The 19,505-nt window shown below is 39.7% G+C and overlaps 1 protein-coding gene across 2 annotated transcripts; it reads left to right on the top strand.

The window, feature by feature from the left end:
- Positions 1-274: 274 nt before the first annotated feature.
- On the top strand, positions 275-17,515 carry map11 (microtubule associated protein 1). 2 transcript variants are annotated; one of them, XM_034210612.1, is made up of 12 exons: positions 275-898; positions 2,032-2,115; positions 2,950-3,079; positions 3,199-3,285; positions 3,372-3,492; positions 4,824-4,971; positions 5,745-5,806; positions 8,229-8,401; positions 9,739-9,878; positions 10,373-10,548; positions 13,338-13,502; positions 14,993-17,515. In XM_034210612.1, exons 1-12 carry the CDS (start codon positions 455-457, stop codon positions 14,994-14,996), a joined length of 1,734 nt encoding a protein of 577 aa, XP_034066503.1. In that variant the 5' UTR covers positions 275-454; the 3' UTR covers positions 14,997-17,515. The 2 variants fall into 2 exon arrangements, with proteins under 2 accessions (XP_034066503.1, XP_034066504.1); XM_034210613.1 differs by lacking the exon at positions 14,993-17,515 and having other exon boundaries at positions 13,273-13,369.
- The last annotated feature ends 1,990 nt before the right edge of the window (positions 17,516-19,505 follow it).

The following is a 19,505-nucleotide window of genomic DNA, read 5'->3' as shown; positions in this document are numbered from 1 at the left end:
ATTCAAACTAGCTGCACCTTTACCAACTTTGATAACACAAGATCCGATTAAAGGCCAACTTATATAGTATTTTCTTCAGGATTATTTTAAATGTAATACTTTTTTTCATTGCTATAAATTATTTTTACTGGAAAATGTTTTTCCACTCATGGTAATATCATAATAAAGCCCTGGTTTGACTGTATTTGAATATGTTTGGCTCTGTGATCTACCTTCAGGTGATTGATTAGTATGGTCTGGAAAAAGCTCTGTTTCGATTAGCCGTCCTGTTGTTTGTATTGCTACTCGGTAAACGGAAGCTCCACGGAACAAAAATGGATATGAATGGTTTGAACGTTACTTTAATTCCGTTACTTGCGTTGTGTTTTATTTAATTTCTGACACACGGACATACGGGCTACATGAACGTGGAACCTCGCCTTGTTTACACGGCAGCATATGGTTAGGTTATTTAATGATGGAGACCCAATGCGAGTACTTCATGTATTTCCCTGCCGCTCCAATATCCACTCTGTCAGACCCGGCGGAGTACACTACTGTCCCGCGGAGAAAGCACGTCTACCTCGGGGAGGTGGTGCAGTTCCTGCTGGTACTGCGGTCCCGGAAGGCGGCGGGGAAGGATGACAGCTCCGGGGTTTTACCGTGGAAGGAGATGGTGAGTTCACTGTCAGCTCAGGCGAGTGTGTGCGTCGCAGAGAGCCGTGTGCAGAGACACAGCGAGTACCAGCCCGACATCCAGAGCACCTGCAGCGGGGACAGCGGGGAAGAGGAGCCCGTGGAGGAGAGGGAGTCTGGAGGAAAGAGACCGGACAGTACCCGGACCTTCATACAGTGCACCCCGCATCTCACTCACAACAGCTCGGCCAGAGATGGGCGACAGTGTGGGGAACCGGTGCAGGTAAGAAGGGAAAAGTAGGATAAAGAAAGTGTGAATAAAGGGGAATTACTGTTATCAAAGTAGTTAACACTGACTGTTGATATGATGGAGAGAACGACTTGATAACTTCCTTTAACATTGAACTAATTGCTTCTCAGTATACTCCCGTACCTTCAGTGTAACAGGAAGTCACCTTTACCTATTTTCCAGTGGTGTAAAGTAACTAAGTACATTTACTCATGTACTGTACTTAAGTACAATTTTGAGATAGTTGTACTTTACAGAGTATTTAAATAGTTTGCTTCTTTTTACTTTTACTCCACTACAATTCAGAGGTAAATAGTGTACTTTTACTCCACTACATTTATTATGTAATATATATTATGTAGTATATATTTGTACATAAAAAGGACACCTGGATAACTTCCCTAACTAACTAACTAACTCATACCTTCAGTGTAACAGGAAGTAACCTATACCTATTTACTGAATTAAGGGGAAACCAAACCAAAGTCATTTATACCCTGACCTTTATTGTTCTGCTTGATTTCATGAGACAAAGCAGACAGTTATTTATGTCTGTTGCAATAATCATTGTGCTGCAGATGTGTTGAGACCTGACAGTGAAGTCTCCAGGGGCTTTAAACCAGCTTCAGTCTCTACCCGTGTGCCTGCTAGGCTGAAGACAGGGACGTACTGTATACGACATACACAACCTGTGAACCACAGTAATGGCTCAGACAAAAATGTGAACATTTGCGGTCCATTTCTATAGGTACTCTCAAAAACTGGGCATGTTCTGGTCTAAAATGTGCCTGTTGCCTTACTCTTCATCTTAAAAACTAAAACAGTCTTATATTTGAGCCTTTTTTCACGACATTAACACCTATATTTCTGGTCTCAATAAAAGAAAAATGGACCTATTTTTACTTGTCAGGGCAGAATCTTGTGTTTATACAAAACAGAACATTTGGCATTTGGTGTTTAATTACAGTAGAGAGGTTATGGTAAAACAGCATCTCTTTATTTATATGGCCTATCATTGTAGTCTCACTAAAATGTAGTTGAACTTCTAGTTGTTTGTTAATGAATACTGTGCTAATTTATTTCACAAATTGTCATTTCCTACACCTCCAACATCTTGTCCTCTGCAGTCCGCTCTGGTTTTGGATGACCAGGTTGTCTTCTCTCTCACCGTCTCTTTGGACAAGCTGCCAGCCAACACGCTTAAAGCCAAGGTGAGATGCACAAACAAATACTGGGACGACATTACCGTACGTACCGTGGGAGCAGGGTTAGGAGGGTTACTTAAAATACCGGTAAAAAAAAAGGTAATCATTGACCTAATCTGAGTATCACAATATAAAAGTAATGATACCTGATTACTTTCTGTTACTTTTGTATTACCTCAATATCAAATGCAATGCAGATAAAAACAAGAGAAAATAAATATCAATAAGATGTTTTTAACTTAAGTATATTGAAGATAATACACAGAAGTTAACATAACAATATGACCTTAGAAAAGAAGAAACAAAGATATTTAGGATAAAATATGTCATCTTATATTTTAAGATAGGTAAGTATAGTATACAAATGCTGTTTTAGTTTAACACATGAATTAAAAGCAAACACAGTAAGTTTGTTCAATAAATCAGGTGTGCTGCTACTGAATTTAAAAACATTTTTAAAGGATAAAAAGTAGACTAATTAAAAAGCAAAAAGAAAATTCAGACAGTACGTCTGCCTATAATATATCATTCTTTATTATAAAGCGCATTATAAAATTGTAATGATGCTAATAATCCCCATTTAAAAAAAAATAAATAAAAGTACCAGTAATCTGATTACATATTTGTGTATGTAACAGTAAGGGAATACAGTTATGTTTCGTTTGTAACCTGATAACGTAACCCTGTACATATTATCCGTGACTCCCGTAGCCTGCGTGGGAGGATATATATTTGTGAATCAGGCTGGTTTTTAAACAAACACCATCTTAGACTAACTTATTATGAAGCCAAATAAATATAAACAGCACATATATAACTTTTACTTTGTGTTTTTGTCAGATCGTAGTGACTGTGTGGTGTCATGAGGATGAGAAAGTGGAGGTGAGGGAACATGGTTACCTGACCCTTCTACAGCTCAAGAGCCCACTACACACCTTCAGACAGGACCTCAGCACCTTCAAGGCGCAGGGTAAGCACACCAGACCTGAGCTCTGCAACTCAAAGAGTTCTGTGGTCTTAAACTTGGGACTTTTAATGGCATACTAAATGTGCTTGTTTGTTTTTTCTGTTTCTTATTTCCATTCCCAGTCAGCACCATCATGAATGTTCTACCACCTCCCAGTGTGCAGTGTCAGCACATGGCTGTCTCTGGAAAACACCTGACTCTCCTTAAAGGTAGACAACTATCACACACTCACACACACATACAGATCTTCGAAGACACCACCTGTGATAACTCTTCTCCCCCCCTCTCTCTACAGTGTTGAACTGCAGCTCTCAGGATGAGGTGTGTGTCAGAGATGTGAAGATCGTTCCCAACTATAACTCCTCCTACCTCCCCATGATGCCAGATGGTTCAGTTCTCATAGTGGACAATGTCTGGTGAGTACATGTGCACTTACTGTATACTCTAGGATAAACACACATATGTCCATACCCCTACACTGTTGCACTTCCTGAGATACGGATTGTTAAAGAGGACATGTCCTGCTCATTTTCAGGTTCAGTATGTAGTGTCTCTACTGGGACATGTCTCCATGCTTTAATGTTCAAAAAGCCTTTTTTTCTCATACTGCCTGTGCTGCAGCACCTCTTTTCACCCTCTGTCTGAAACCAGAGCCCAGTCTGCTCTGATTGGTTAGCTGGCCGGCTCTGTTGCGATGGGTCAGGCGCTTAGAGATGTCACTCCTCTTAGCCTATCATGTGCAATGTATTGGAGCGCTAGACGATAGAAGTGCGAGTGTTACGTACATAGTGATGAAAAGCATGTTTTACACATGTTTTATATATATAAAACATGCTTTTTTAAAATTATTATTTTAAGAAATGATTTTGTTACAAGGAATACATAACAAAAGGAACTTTTTAATACATTAAGTAACTACATAACAATCAACAAATCATAAAAAGAAAAAAACGGATAACCTAAAGTATATAGTTGACATTAAAACTCATAATACATACATTAATTGTCACATCTTGGTCATTAGCATATAGCATGTCGTCATATAGCAATCTATTTATGAAGACTGTCATACTCTAGTATTAAGTCTAAGTCACTATATGCATGAAATCGGTGTAAAAAAGTTTGACTTTCTATTATGCAATAACATCAGATGGATCTTAATTTGCATTTATATCAGTGACATCCAACATCATAGCACTACTGTTGGTGCAATCTGAGTGAAATCATTTGTATAAACACACTTACAGCCCTAATCTTGAGTGTATTGTGCACAGGTTTACAGCAGCCAATGCACTAGTAAGGCTCAGCAAAGGAGGACATTTAAAAAAAAAAAAACATCCATAGAAACTCTCCAAATTCCTGCTGCAGCTGTATTCACTTCCCCTCTTTCTATATTTCTGAACCTTTGCCATGAACATATTGAGTTATTTATTTATTGACGTCAATATTCTTTTTGCATGAGGCCCACAGAGTAAAGTTACTGTTAGCTTGATTTTAGCTGTCGTACAGAAACTATAAGGTCTTCTGCTCGGAACTGAACAATTTGATTGCTGATTAACTTAAATAAAACGTTCACTTTCGTAACCAACTTAGCCTCAGTTTTAATAAGAATATGTCGTCATGCTAACATGCTAAACTAATATAGTAAACATGGTTAACGTTATAAAATGTAAAGAATCAGGAGCTGTGTTTTGTGTTGTTTAAAGTCGCCTAACAACCCCTTCTTTATTTCCACTTCACGCTAAAGCCACCAATCAGCTGAGGTCACCGTGGCTTCATTCTGTCGGATAGATAGCGGGTCATCGCGTTTACCCAGCATGCTCAGCGCCCTTGAAGAACAGACCTTCCTGTTCCAGCTGCAGCTACAAGACACAGCAGAGGAGTACTCTAGTGAGGTGAGACAATGATGGAGGCTGCTTCTTCCTGGTCAACTTTAATACAAGTTTTACAATGATCATTTTTCACACATCTCAGAAAGCTTGATATGAAGTCATTTGTCAATCTCTTTTTATTGAAAGCAACAAAAGAAAACACTTGTACTCAAAGATATTTCATTTAATACACTAACTATACATTCATCCTCTATTTTACTTTGGTAAATCTATTTTTGGACCTTAAAATATTTGTCCTGATATATAATGTGTTTTTCACAAGAGATTTGAAGAATAAAAAGATATCGAGTTTCAACGTTTCCACTTTAGGGCCATGTTATCTCTTCTCTTCTTTATGACATTTGATTTAGCTGACCCCCTTTTCCAAAGCAACATATAATAAGTGCAATCAATCATGCGGGACAACATTTAAAACAGCAAGAACCTGTTAGTACATTAGTTGTCAATAAGCCAAACCATTGTGATTTCTACATACAAAAGAGAGAAGTGTCTTTTTTTGGCCAAGCCACAAGAAACAATGCAAAAATAGCAAAAGTGCCTGTCACACAAGGAAGTAGTGTAAACAACATACTGTATTGTAGGGACTATTTTCAGTGGCGGATTAATCAACATTGTTGCTCTAATGAGTATTTTTGGATTTAGTCAAAGATAAACTAGTGTTTGTTCATGCTAATGCTAACCATGTCACCCAGTGCAATAGTGTGGCTCATTTATGTGTTTTTAACTGTTGTTGTTCTTAATATGTCTTAATATATTTATTGTATGTATTTCTCTAGGGTTTGGAAGTCCCGCTGGTGGCTGTGTTACAGTGGTTTACTCCAACACTCCCTTTAACAAGGTAACTGTTTGTCTTGGACCCCGTTCACACGAGGACGATACGGGTTGTATCTGCATAGTTTCTCTTGCGTATAGCCCTTTCGTTTTCACGAGGCCGTAACAAAACTATAGAAACGTCGCAAACGATAACGGGTCCCAAGGTGGATAGATCTGCAAACGGAACGCTCTGGGGGGGCCAAACGGCTCCGTGTGTACGCCTCTATACGATCATTTCCTGATAACGGTGAAATAGCCCCGCCTCCCTCTCCCCACGTCTCCCTCTCCCCACGTCTCCCTCTCCGTCTCCTGCTCAGAGATCAGCTGCTGTGCTCTCAGAAGAGGGGGAGGAAAAGAGAGGCTCCGTTCATTATTCTTATATTATTATACAGAGTCTTTATCAATTAGTTTTAAAGCTCAATAAATAACACAGAAGACTTTTGACCTGCACTTTGCTAATTTTGTCCGGAAGATTTAAACTTTAACAGACATGTTGACTCTGCCGCAAGGTTCCCTCGTCCCTTGGAAGAGGCGGAGAGGTGGGTGTTTTTCATCTGCTGGTGGACTACCGGAGAGATTTACAGCAGGAGCACACGCCGTCCACCGCGGAGAATAAACAGAAGGGCAACCAGGGCCGGCCCTTGGCATAGGCAGTATAGGCGAATGCCCATCGGGGGGCGCCGAAAATTGGGGAGGAAAAGAAAAAAAAAGTTTGAAATAAAAAAATAATATTTGTTTTAAATTTTAAAACAACACAATTTCCCGATTTTGGATCAAGTACATCTTATTATCTTAAACTAACAGAACTACGCCTATATTGCGTACAGTGCCAATAAACTATGGCACACCCCCCCCCCCCAGTCAAAACCAGAGGGTTTGAAATATGAAATAGTTCTTTTTTTGAAATAATGGTTTTAGTGTGCAATTATAGGTTCTAATTTTGTATTTGTGTTAATTTAAAATAAATCAAACTCCCAAAAAACGTATACAGCTTCTGTGTGCGCCAGCTAAAATCTTGTCTAGGGCAGCAAATTGGTCAGGCCCTGATGGCAACCATGCTGCGGGGTCTTCTTCGCTGCTTTTGGTGTATTTTGTGGCGGCAGCAGCGCCACTTACATGCCCGGCATATGTACCACAGCGTTTCCAGTGGTTCCAGCAGTCTCGTGTGAACGGACACGTTAATTGAGCCAAATGCGTGTGAACGGAATACTTTTTTGAAAACGCATACGGTGCGTAAATGCAAACATTCCCGTGTAAATGTGGTCTTAGTTCAACATTTACTTAGCGTCGCTTAGCAGAATGTATACAGTGAAAACAATGTGGGACAGTATGAAAATCAAAGGTTTAAAGAGATAGTTCTGATTGTTTGAAGTTGGGTTATATGAGGTACACGTCAATAGGTCATGGTAACCACGGTGCATGCTGGGGGGTTGATGCCATCTTTGGAGGATCGCGTCTATAGCAACAGCAGCAGCAGTCAATATAAATCAACGTCTCATGTTATGTGTCAGCTTTTTGCATCGGAAATGTATAAACTATGTGCCAAATATAAATGCCCTTACAAAGAGAAGGCAGAAACTGAGAAGGGTTATTTAAAAGAAAAAGTTAATTAATGATCTGTCCGTATTAATCAAGAGAAAAACTGACCTATCACTGTTACCGATGTCGGTCCTATCTGGGGTTAGTATCTACTTAAAAATATGTAATATTCAGAGGCTCATGTCAGGTTTACAAACGGGGGGGCTACAGGACCCTCAGATCAACTGGTTTAACGACTATAGAGTCATCTGGACACATGTAAGACAGCTAATGCTATTCTAACTTAGTGCTAGCAAAATGCACAATTAATCTCCCAGTATATGTACGTATACTGCCATATTTCCTGTTTTGAATCTTATTCCCAGTGTACTGGTTTATGTTCCTCTAGTTCAGCAGATGGCTGCCATCGGACTTAATTTAGCATCATTGTTGATGTTTGCTACTTCTCCTTTCTTTCCCTGTTAGTTTAAATTATAAAATGTTATCCCATTGTCCTTTTTTGTTTGGTTTCCTTTTTTGTTTGCTTTATTGTTATGTCACTTGCTGTAACAGCCTACGGACCATGTTTAAAAAGTTTAAAGACGAAAAGGAATGCTACTCTGCTTGCTGTACGGGTTCAGTCAACAGCTGCAGACCAGAAACTTGTACATTCTGCAAGGAATTATGAACGTTTTTATCAATGGAGTCTGGTGGCTCCGGCTAGGACATAGTTTTGGATAACACACATTCTTTCTGTCAGGAAGGGCTGTCTACAGGAGCAGTTTACCTTCTACAACCTAACTTGTAAATATTAAAACTATCATTAATCATTCATTTTATGGACATGTCAAAGCAGGAAAAATACAGACTGAATTACAGCTGTCCTATGACAGGCCAGATTGGAAAATATGAGTTTGCTTTCTCTACAGATACATCTCTAGTTGTTACTCGTTGCCTAGCATCCGCCTGGATCGCCCTCGCCTGGTGATGACAGCTTCCTGTCCCAGGGCGGTCCGGCCTCTGGAGCACTTCTGGGTCAAATACACCCTGCTCAACAACCTGCAGGACTTCCTGGCTGTCCGTCTGATCTGGAATGCTGACGGTGAGTAGCAGATCTCACACAGGACAATCTTGACTCCTCCAACCAAAAGACCTGTCCCACCTGGCTTAGTGCTGGTTAGTGACACACAGCAGTTTGCACCACAACACCTGAAGTGAACGACATTGTGTCGTTGCTTTAGTTTTCATTCAATTAGAATTGTTGTAGAAATACAACCCTTTTTGATTACTTGACAATAGGGAATGGCAATGTGACGTCATCATCAGCAAGTCGTCCATCTTTAGAGGATACAAACGACTGCAACCTGTTAACTTAACCTGTACAGCGAGCGGAGTAGCTGTAACTCTTTAAACGTTTGACATGGTCGGTAGGCACTTTTATGTCATGACGTGGGCCTCTGGATATTTGATATTTTTAAGTTGCTGACAGGTGACTCCAAACACCACAGAGGGCTGACATTTGTAACAGTAATTGTTCTTCTCTTAATTCATACAGACAGATGTCAGTAATTAACTCTCTTTTTTAATAACGCTCCTCTGTCTCCAGCCAGAGCTTCTCTTTGTGAGGGCATTCATATTTCGCACATACTTTATTCATTTACAAAGCAATGACAGATGACAGATGACGGTGAACTGCTGAATTATATTGACGGTTGCTGCTGTTGCTATAGAGTAGACGCTATCCTACAAAGATGGCAACGGCCCAGAATGCACCGCTGTTCCCATTCCCTATTTAGGAGTGAAACAAAATATAAAGTCAACAATGGTTCAGGCACTTGTATTACAATGGAGATCTGTTCATTACATACTTACCACAGGCTGTTTACATTAGTGAAGGGTAAAGTGAGACATCCTGATCCAGCTGTGATCATGACTGGGTCAACGTCCAGATGTGTAATCTTCACTACAGTCAGCGTGAAAAAAGAAAAGGTTGCACCCTATGAGATGTGTTGGATGGGTGTGTCGGGGTTAAAGCCAGCTGTGATGAATTCCAACTGTACAGACGGGTCTAATGTATGTTGGTATGGTAGGGTTGTATTACTACAATGATATCTGAGTAAACAGCGATTTCATTATCATACAGTGTACATTTGCTTATCTAAGGTGCAAAACTGACCTAAGTGAGGTTTTTTTAATATCGTATGAACAGACTGTTTTCCATTGTGCAACCCTGTGTTGCACTCAAGTAAAGTACAAGTATGACAAAATAGCACTTGAATAAATGTTCTTCCCACCTCTGTATATTGCAAAGTGTTACAAAGAGAGGACAGTACATAATTAATATTTAAAACGCTCTATACAAAGTCTTAATCAAACTTACAGTGAGTCAACAAGTTATTTTTATATTAATCTGATATTATTTGTCCCTCCTCTCATCAGCTGCTCTTGGAGGCCAGCAGCACCATGGTGGGGGGGCGGTGGTGTGCCAGTCTCCCCTCAACAACCTGGGTCAGTGCAGGAAGGGCTCCACCCTCTCCTTCACCGTGGCCTTCCAGATCCTCCGCACCGGACTCTTCGAGGTACTGTTGCTGCTCATACATTAGTTAGTTCATTCAGTAATTTTTAACGCGGGAAAATGTCCCAAAAAATATTATTTACTTGCTAAAATAATTTGTAATTGTTGAGCACTGTGCCTGCAATGTAGTGGCCGGCAAAGTAATCAAATACTTAGACGTCTTCTCCAAACGAAACACCAGCCATTTCAAAAGAAGAACATGGCTTATTTGGTTCGCCTGTGTAAACAAACCGGGAAACAGGCAACTTTTATGAGAAAAACTACTAAGGTTTCAGAGATACGGATATCAGGATATCAGCTTTGTGTTCATCTAAAAAGGCCCAGGTATCACACTCAGTGAGTATCAACATATTGAGAGACTTTTCATTCCAATGTCATTATAAACGCTCAGGCTACAATGTAGAACATTTACAGCCATAAAGGTAGGGTTAGGGTTAATTTACCCAATCAGCAGTGATACTCAAAGTGCTCTCCCCCCTCCCCCCCCCCTCTCCGTAGCTGAGCCAGCACATGAAGCTGAAGCTGCAGTTCACAGCCTCGGTGTCCACCCCCCCGGTGGAGCCTCGCTCTCCCTCATCATCCAGCCCGGGGGTCCGAGAGCTGCTGGAGAGACAGAGCCTGGGCCGCTCTCACAGCTTCTCCCACCAGCAGCCCTCCAGAGCCCACCACGTCAGGTACGGACTGATAATAACTCTAACTTGCATATCTAAATTAGCACAAGGGAAAATAATAAAAAAATGACATGGCTGATTTGGAAGACTTTCGGGTGGTTTTAGGGGTTATTGAGGATCCTGAATCCATTCCTGACATGGCAGTTTTAACCAGAAAATGGCGATATTTGTACTCTTGGTGGGCTGATTTAGATTCATTTTGGGTTGATTACTTAGTTAGGTTAAATACTACAACTGGTGTTAAAATGAGCCCACCAAGTAAAAAAATAACCCACAAAACCAATCCAAAACTTATTTATGCTAAATAACAACATTTATGCAAATTGTGCAAATTGCCCAACATATGCAAGTAAGCATCCAGCAGTTTCTATGAGCTGGATCTATCATAGAACTTTGGTCTACTCAACATTTCCTGGTACACAATAAGACTCTATGAGCTGGCAACAAGATCCCTTATCTCATCTGCTCCTTTAGGCTTCAGATTCTTACAGATTAGGACATCAACGTTTATCAAATGTGTGTTCTTATTTACAGAAACATTTCAGTTAAAGGGTTCATTCCTTTGCACTTCAATACAAACTTTCATAAAATCTCTATCAACCTAATGTCTCACAGTTAGATCTCAATGTTCCATTTGTTTCAGAGGAATACAGATCTGGAATGGCCTTCCAGTCATAACAAACAACTGTCCCTCGCTGCATTGCTATAATAAATACCTAACAAAAATGTTTGTATATATATATATATATGTTATCTGGTTTTCATATTCAAATCAGTGTTATTATATTTATATTTTAAGTATGAATATGTTGTTCTTAAAGTGTGCCCTTTTTATTGAATTCAAGCAATTGTTTGTATATTGATCTTGTGTTTTATGTACAATTTAGATTTTTTTACATTGTTTAGGTAGAGTCTTTAAATACACTGAACAAAAATATAAATGCAACACTTTTGTTTTTGCTCCCATTTTTCATGAGATGAACTCAAAGATCTAAAACATTTTCTATATACACAAAATAACCATTTCTCTCAAATATTGTTCACAAATCTGAAAAAATCTGTGATAGTGAGCACTTCTCCTTTGCCGAGATAATCCATCCCACCTCACAGGTGTGGCATATCAAGATGCTGATTAGACAGCATGATTATTGCACAGGTGTGCTTTAGGCTGGCCACAATAAAAGGCCACTCTGAAACGTGCAGTTTGATCACACAGCACAATGCCACAGATGTCGCAAGTTTTGAGGGAGCGTGCAATTGGCATGCTGACAGCAGGAATGTCCACCAGAGCTGTTGCCCGTGAATTGAATGTTCATTTCTCTACCATAAGCCGTCTCCAAAGGCGTTTCAGAGAATTTGGCAGTACATCCAACCGGCCTCACAACCGCAGACCACGTGTAACCACACCAGCCCAGGACCTCCACATCCAGCATGTTCACCTCCAAGATCGTCTGAGACCAGCCACTCGGACAGCTGCTGCAACAATCGGTTTGCATAACCAAAGAATTTCTGCACAAACTGTCAGAAACCGTCTCAGGGAAGCTCATCTGCATGCTCGTCGTCCTCATCGGGGTCTCGACCTGACTCCGGTTCGTCGTCGTAACCGACTTGAGTGGGCAAATGCTCACATTCGATGGCGTCTGGCAGGTTGGAGAGGTGTTCTCTTCACGGATGAATCCCGGTTTTCACTGTTCAGGGCAGATGGCAGACAGCGTGTGTGGCGTCGTGTGGGTGAGCGGTTTTCTGATGTCAATGTTGTGAATCGAGTGGCCCATGGTGGTGGTGGGGTTACGGTATGGGCAGGCGTATGTTATGGACGACGAACACAGGTGCATTTTATTGATGGCATTGTGAATACACAGAGATACCGTGACGAGATCCTGAGGCCCATTGTTGTGCCATTCATCCACGACCACCACCTCATGTTGCAGCATGATAATGCACGGCCCCATGCTGCAAGGATCTGTACACAATTCCTGGAGGCTGAAAACATCCCAGTTCTTGCATGGCCAGCATACTCACCGGACATGTCACCCATTGAGCATGTTTGGGATGCTCTGGATCGGCGTATACGACAGCGTGTTCCAGTTCCTGCCAATATCCAGCAACTTGGCACAGCCATTGAAGAGGAGTGGACCAACATTCCACAGGCCACAATCAACAACCTGATCAACTCTATGCCAAGGAGATGTGTTGCACTGCGTGAGGCAAATGGTGGTCACACCAGATACTGACTGGTTTTCGGACCCCCCCAATAAAGCAAAACTGCACGTTTCAGAGTGGCCTTTTATTGTGGCCAGCCTAAGGCACACCTGTGCAATAATCATGCTGTCTAATCAGCATCTTGATATGCCACACCTGTGAGGTGGGATGGATTGTCTCGGCAAAGGAGAAGTGCTCACTATCACAGATGTTTTCAGATTTGTGAACAATATTTGAGAGAAATGGTTATTTTGTGTATATAGAAAATGTTTTAGATCTTTGAGTTCATCTCATGAAAAATGGGAGCAAAAACAAAAGTGTTGCGTTTATATTTTTGTTCAGTGTATGTCCAATTGTTTTGTTGCCTCTTCCTGCACTGTTTATCATCTGTTATGTTTGTGTAATTTTAAATTGTGCTAAACCATTAAACCATCACATAGTCAGGGTAGAGCAGTGTGCCGCATTCAACGTCTGTCTTTCAAGTCTAGAAATTGTGTGCGTCATTCATTATTGACTTTTCCTCAGGTAAAGGATCCTCTTACATCACACATGTGATGCAGGACGTGAATGATGTGTCTCACCCTGTGCAGGTCAGGCAGTGTGATGGAGCGGCGGGCCATCACCCCTCCTGTAGGACCTCCAATGGGGAGGGGTCTGTACCGGCCCCCTGAAAACGGCCTCATCTCCCTGGACAAAATAGCCAAGAGAGAGTGTAAGGTGTTGGTGCTGGAACCAATGATAGACACACCCTGCAGGTAAGAAACCGCTTTAGAGAGGGCTTATCATGCTTTTTATAAAATGACAGATGATTAGAATTGTATGTACATGTATATATTGTAATATATATATATTATTGTAGTACAATGTGCACATTTGAACATACTTTTTTTGTCGTATTCTATTTTTTGTTATTTTCAATAGGACATTTCTACTTTAACTTCTTATTTTTGTATAAATAACTTTAATCTATTGTGTTGATTTTAATTTTTTTCTATTAAAACCAGCATCACATTTAACTTTTAATTTGGTGCTTCTCAAAATGAAAGATTTTAGATTCAGATTATTTCCTTTTAAAGGTGGGGTAGGTAATTTGGAGAAACCAGCTCGAGTGCGATATAATTTGAAACTACGCAGCCGAAAGAAATCTGCTACTTCCTCACAGAGCCCCTCCTCCAACACACACGAACACGCACATGACCAATGAGGGCACGAGATAAGTTTGTGCACAGATGGAAGGCTGACAGGCAGGCAGGCCATCCAGTTACTTTAGCCGGCCGGCTCAGATGATTGGTCGTGCTTTTTACAGATGACATTTTTTTATGTATTCTTTGTCAAAGCACTTCAGATATTCATTGCTATCGGGATGTTAAGAGCATTCCATGGAATATAACAACAAGTGTATCTCGAGCCGGTTTCTCAAACTTACCTACCCCACCTTTAATGATTTTACCTTTCATGAACTACATCACAATAACATTTAAATGAACTAAATCACTTTTTTCCATTTTCTCTTAATAACCTGGTTTCTAAAAATGGGTACATTTCTTCTGTTACTCCAACTTTGGCTTCTTTTTATTAATGATGACGGTTTGGTGAAAAACATGTTTGTATTTCTCAAAGGAAAGTATTACATCTAAGGTCTTATATTTCTGTAATGTTGGAATATTTTCAATAACTGGCAGAGGTCAGTGTGAGTGTTGTTAGTGCGACCATGAACAGACAGTTCCCTCTTGTGGAGGATCTTCATGAGGATCCACATTAGCATTAGCATTAGCATTGGTATTCTTACTGAGATATATGATGATGTGACTGTACACATACAGTCACATCAACCCATTTAAGGATTACATTCCAAGAAAATAGGGTATTTAAATGATAACAATTAAATACATCTTTTTTTAAACTCTCTACTTTCACCCTTGCTTACATTTTGTGTTTTGTTTATAGTATACATACACACCGTTTTAACAAACAGATCTTTAGTTTTCTCTTATAATAATAAGTAAATAATAGGAAAAGGGGGTGATCTGCCATTAAGGCTCAAGCTATATTCTTAGGATTATTTGCACAATGCATATGTAAAATGCTCAGTTATGATGGAAAAAGTGCATGTATAATGGCCATTGTTCTTGGGATTGCTTAAAAGCCGACAAAGCAGCTAAAGGCATCTGCTTCAAAGACTCAAACCTTCCACTAATACCATGATTACTTTTTCACTTTGATTCTTCACTCTGTTCCCCCTCAGATGACCCTGAGAGCAGAGTCTTACCGCAGACACACATTAGTGTTGGACACTCTGGCAGCTGACTCTGAAGGAGACATGACGAGGATGGAGTGATGGACGGAGGAGCAGAGAGGGGGGGTGATGGAGGGATGCTGCTGGCCTTCTGTGGAGCCGCACCAATTCTTCATCTCATTGGTTTATCATTTCAATTTATTTGTTTTTTTTACATTTCCTTCAAGCTATCATTCCATTTTACTCAATGGGTTATCCTATGCCTGTGAATTCTGCTTATATTTATACTTTATAGTACACAACCGTGATCGTTTTTTCATGGCAGCTTCTTGTAGGATCTAATCAGGAAATCCCAGATTTCCTGCCATTGTCAGGTCTGGGAGCACAAATAGTGCTGGGTGCTCACAGCAGTCTGTTTTCATACATAACAGTTTGTGTAATACACCTATTGCCATAACACACAGAGACCGTAAGATTGCATTCTTTTGGATTCATGGTGTACTTGGTTTCCAAAAAGCCAACAAAGTCTGCTGGGTTTTGGTTGGAAACATCCTAATAGGACAGTTTGACCAAGCCATTGTTGGTTCAAACAATAACTGCTCTTGTTTATTACAAATATATACCATGTGGATCACAGAGCTGATGGAAGGTGTATTTATATTTATTGTGACAGAGCTCAGCTAGCCATTTCCAGTTTTTGTGCTAAGCTAATACTCTGAACCTATTTCTGTGCTTAACCTACTGATGTAAAACTTGATATACCTACCTACTTACAATCCATAGATTTAAAGTTCTTTAACTGGACTACTGACATTATATATTATTGTTATAGGTGCACTGGATGAAAGCTGCATCTTAACTTAAAATTGAAGGGCTGTTTTACTGCTTTCCCCAGAGAAAGTTGGTATTTTTTCAAAATAGTAAAGTATTTAAATGAGTGTGATCCACCTCTAAACTTGTCTTAACACTGGCTGAATTATGTAAGTGTTATTGTATATATTTATTGTTGAGTTGGAGTGTTAATACTCAGGTTTTAAATGTATGTTTTTGTCTTTTATTTGACCCTTCGTATACACTCCATTGTCGGTCTCCTTATTTCAATATCCAGTCGTTTGAACCCTGACATTCAGCATTTGTTACATAATAGCTGACTTGCATGTATAATGTGTGGCTCACAGGGTCCAACTGATATCAAAGGGTTTTGTGAAGTTAATTTCCCACGTTTATTTTTAACATTCCTAAAATTCACATCCCCAGCATTTCATTAAAGAACTCTTAAATGAAAAATGAAAGTTTGTTAGTAAGACCGATCCTTTTCTTTTTAGGAGACACCCAGGGTGCTTTGAAACACCCTTTTTTGCGATCTTATGATAACGAAAAGAGGAACCATGTTTTGTAATTCTTTGAGTATTTTAGTTGTTTGTTTGCAGAATATATTACTCAAAGGACGTTGTAAAAGACAAACTGAAAGAATTATAATTTATTATTGAAAACATTATTGTTTCTACGTGTGGAATTATGTTCAAATGTTGTTAGCTGTCCCGCTGTGACTCACTAAAAGTTTGACAAAAAAAGTCAACAATGTCGTCCCAATAATCAGTACCAAATTCAATCACTTACTTTCTAAGAACTTACTAGAAAATGTTGAGCCAGTAAAGTAAAACTACCATAATAACAGAAATGGTTGTTAAAACATGAAGTGTTGTCACTGATTCCAATTCCTATAATTTTATAAATGCAACTTATTCAGTCTGTCAAGCTTTTTCTCGTTTACAGATGTGACCTACATCTGTAAACAAAGTGGATGTTAATATTAGGATAGCAAAGACCCCGCTAGAGGCTGATACGTGTTGGCAATAAAGACCAATGTGCTGATAAAGAATGACCAGAAATGGTGCTTGAAGCAAAGAAAGCTGATCTTTGGAGGAAAGACCATGGTTCATCCCCCTGAGAGCTTGACTGTGTTGTTAAAGAGATGATATATTTACCTTAAAGACTTGGAGATGTTGAGAGGGTTCATCCTCTGGGGAGCATACATGTGTACAAATTGTAAATGTCATTGCTGTACTCTGCTTATTAGATGTTTCTTTAATGTATATTAGTGTGAAAAAAGGTTCATCCTCCACAACAATGAATGTTCCCAGCACATGTTCTGTAAATCTGACTAAAGTGTTGGTTGCAGGGAGTTGACAGACAAAAGGTCATGGGGTCAATACAGTTGTAGGATCTTCCTCTGAGGTCCCTGAACAAAACCTAATGGGAAGCAAGTCCGTTGTTGAGTTAAAGAATGTGTGTATTTTATCATCCGAGTGTTTAAGCTACACACGCATTTTAGACTTATCGACCCCCAACATCTTTCATCATCATTGGTATGACTACGAACTGTTTATCCTGATCTTGAACCTCGTCTCAAAACACTGGATCCTTAGAGAGTCACATATTCAGTTTGCAAGTAAGCTAATTGTTTTGTAAGCGATGTTTTGGAGCTTCCGTTTTCTGCCTACATGGTAAATAAAGTTTAGCTGGGTAAGGTCTCTGTCTCTGAGTGATATTCTGTGGCCAGGCCCTCCCCTTTGACCTATTTGCCCTCCCCCACACAAGTATTATTGTTTTAAATGTTACACTTTAATGCTCCAATCTTTATGTTGTTAGAAAATAAGTCAAATCCCCCCAAAATATACTGCATACACCTCCAATGTCAACTATTTGCAGAGGTGGGAGAAGTACTCATATATTGAGTTCAAGTTAAAACTAGAAGTAGAAGTACCAGAGTGTAGGAATACTCTGTTACAGTAAAAGTCCTGCATTCAAAATGTTGCTCAAGTAAAAGTACAAAAGTATTCTCATCAAAATATAGTGAAAGTAGCGACAGTAAAAGTAGTCGTTGTGCAGATTGGTCCATTTCAGAATAATATATATGATATGTTTTATAATGATTGATCATGAAAGTGTTCTCAAAGCTGGTAAAGGTGCAGCTAGTCTGAATGACTTTGTATACTGCAGGGTAGCTGGTGGATTTACTCCAGGTGGAACTAAAGTCTGATTCAACACTTTCACATTTCACATCATTCATCCACATCTGTGAAGTAACTAAAGGTATTAAATACATGTAGTGGAGTAAAAGTAGGCCGACACCATTTACCTCTGAAAAATGGACATACTCAAGTAAAGCACAAGTATCTCAAAATGGTAATTAAGTGCGTGAGTAAATATACTTAGTTACTTTACACCACTGACTATATATGAGCAGGCCACATTTAGACCAATCGCCATTCAGAACATCACGCAAGCAAGTTTGCGTGCGTTACACTGTGCCACCTGTTCTGAGTTTGGAGTATGTGGCTTTAAATTATTTTTACGTTTTAAGTAATGGACATCAGGAAACAACTTAAAACAGTAAGTTTTAACTACTTGTATACAACAGGGAAACGGAGTCTCCAGCTGCTTTAGCATCGAGCGGTGAGTACACTGTTTCCATATTAACTTGATCTCCTGCTGCTTGGTGCGTAATGTGGTGTGGCTCTATGGTGTGGATCTGTTTGCTGCAGCTGGCCAAGAGTAAGGCCCAAGCAAACCTGCTGATGTGGTGTGAATTCTTGACTTTACACACAAGCTCATGCACGCTGATGTTTACCGGTGTTTGAGCCGCCGTGCACTCAATGCGCGGTTGCAAAGTGGGTTTGTATGTTGCTGGTGCTTTGAGCGAGTGGCGTGCGTCTTTACGCATTGCTGGCCATGCTGTTCATGTGTTTTTGATTTATACCGCTTTATTGTGTGCCCTCCCTGTTAATCACCTCTTTGCAGATTTACTCTGGCTCTGGGTCAAGAGATATACAATTGTACCTTTTTTTTATTTATTTTTTTAGCAATGTGGTATACAAGCTAATGGAGGAATTCTGAAAACACCATGCTTCTCTATTAAAAAGTGATGTATCTTTATCTAGTCATGGATTTAACACTTGTGTCCTCAACAACACAAGAGTATTATTATATTATATATACTGACATGCACATACACTTGCCTTCAGATAATACAAACATGAAGTTACAAAAAAGGAAGCATGTCCGTCGACTTTGTTCTAAAAAAAACGTTGTTTCTGTAGAAATGTTATCAAAGTAGTCTTAAAGTAGCTAATGTTCCTCTCTCATCCTCATTGTTTTACGGCAGGAGTAAGTGATGACATTTAAACATACTGTTACTTCCCATCTCGTTGAGGGAAAAGTAAGCAACACAAAACCAGGTGGACTTGGTCAAATAAAGTTGTTTTACTAACAAACTCAATAAAAGGGATATAAACAGTAGTGCTCTAATAAACTGGACACACAAGCCAAACAATCAAAGAGGTTAAAGGTCACCTCTTATGTCATTTTACACATGAATATGTGTCCCTGGTGTGTCAGCAGAACCCTCTCTCTAAAACCCAGTGTAGCAAACGGCGAGTCAAGATTGAGCAGAAACATGACTTCAAGTTTCTTCTGTGGATTTGCATAAACCATATATTGGATGTATAAGGAGACAAAT

The sequence above is a fragment of the Gymnodraco acuticeps genome, unplaced genomic scaffold (genome assembly GCF_902827175.1).
Source record: "Gymnodraco acuticeps unplaced genomic scaffold, fGymAcu1.1, whole genome shotgun sequence".
NCBI lineage: Eukaryota > Metazoa > Chordata > Actinopteri > Perciformes > Bathydraconidae > Gymnodraco > Gymnodraco acuticeps.
This window is presented reverse-complemented; position numbering and strand designations above follow the sequence as displayed.

What these genes read in the sequence shown, in the direction of transcription:
- map11 (XM_034210612.1), top strand. Translation starts at nt 455, where the DNA reads ATGATGGAGACCCAATGCGAGTACTTCATGTATTTCCCTGCCGCTCCA. An exon ending in TCTGATCTGGAATGCTGACG is followed by an intron (nt 8,402 to 9,738) that starts GTGAGTAGCAGA and finishes TCCTCTCATCAG; the next exon opens with CTGCTCTTGGAGGCCAGCAG. An exon ending in TCCAGAGCCCACCACGTCAG is followed by an intron (nt 10,549 to 13,337) that starts GTACGGACTGAT and finishes CACCCTGTGCAG; the next exon opens with GTCAGGCAGTGTGATGGAGC.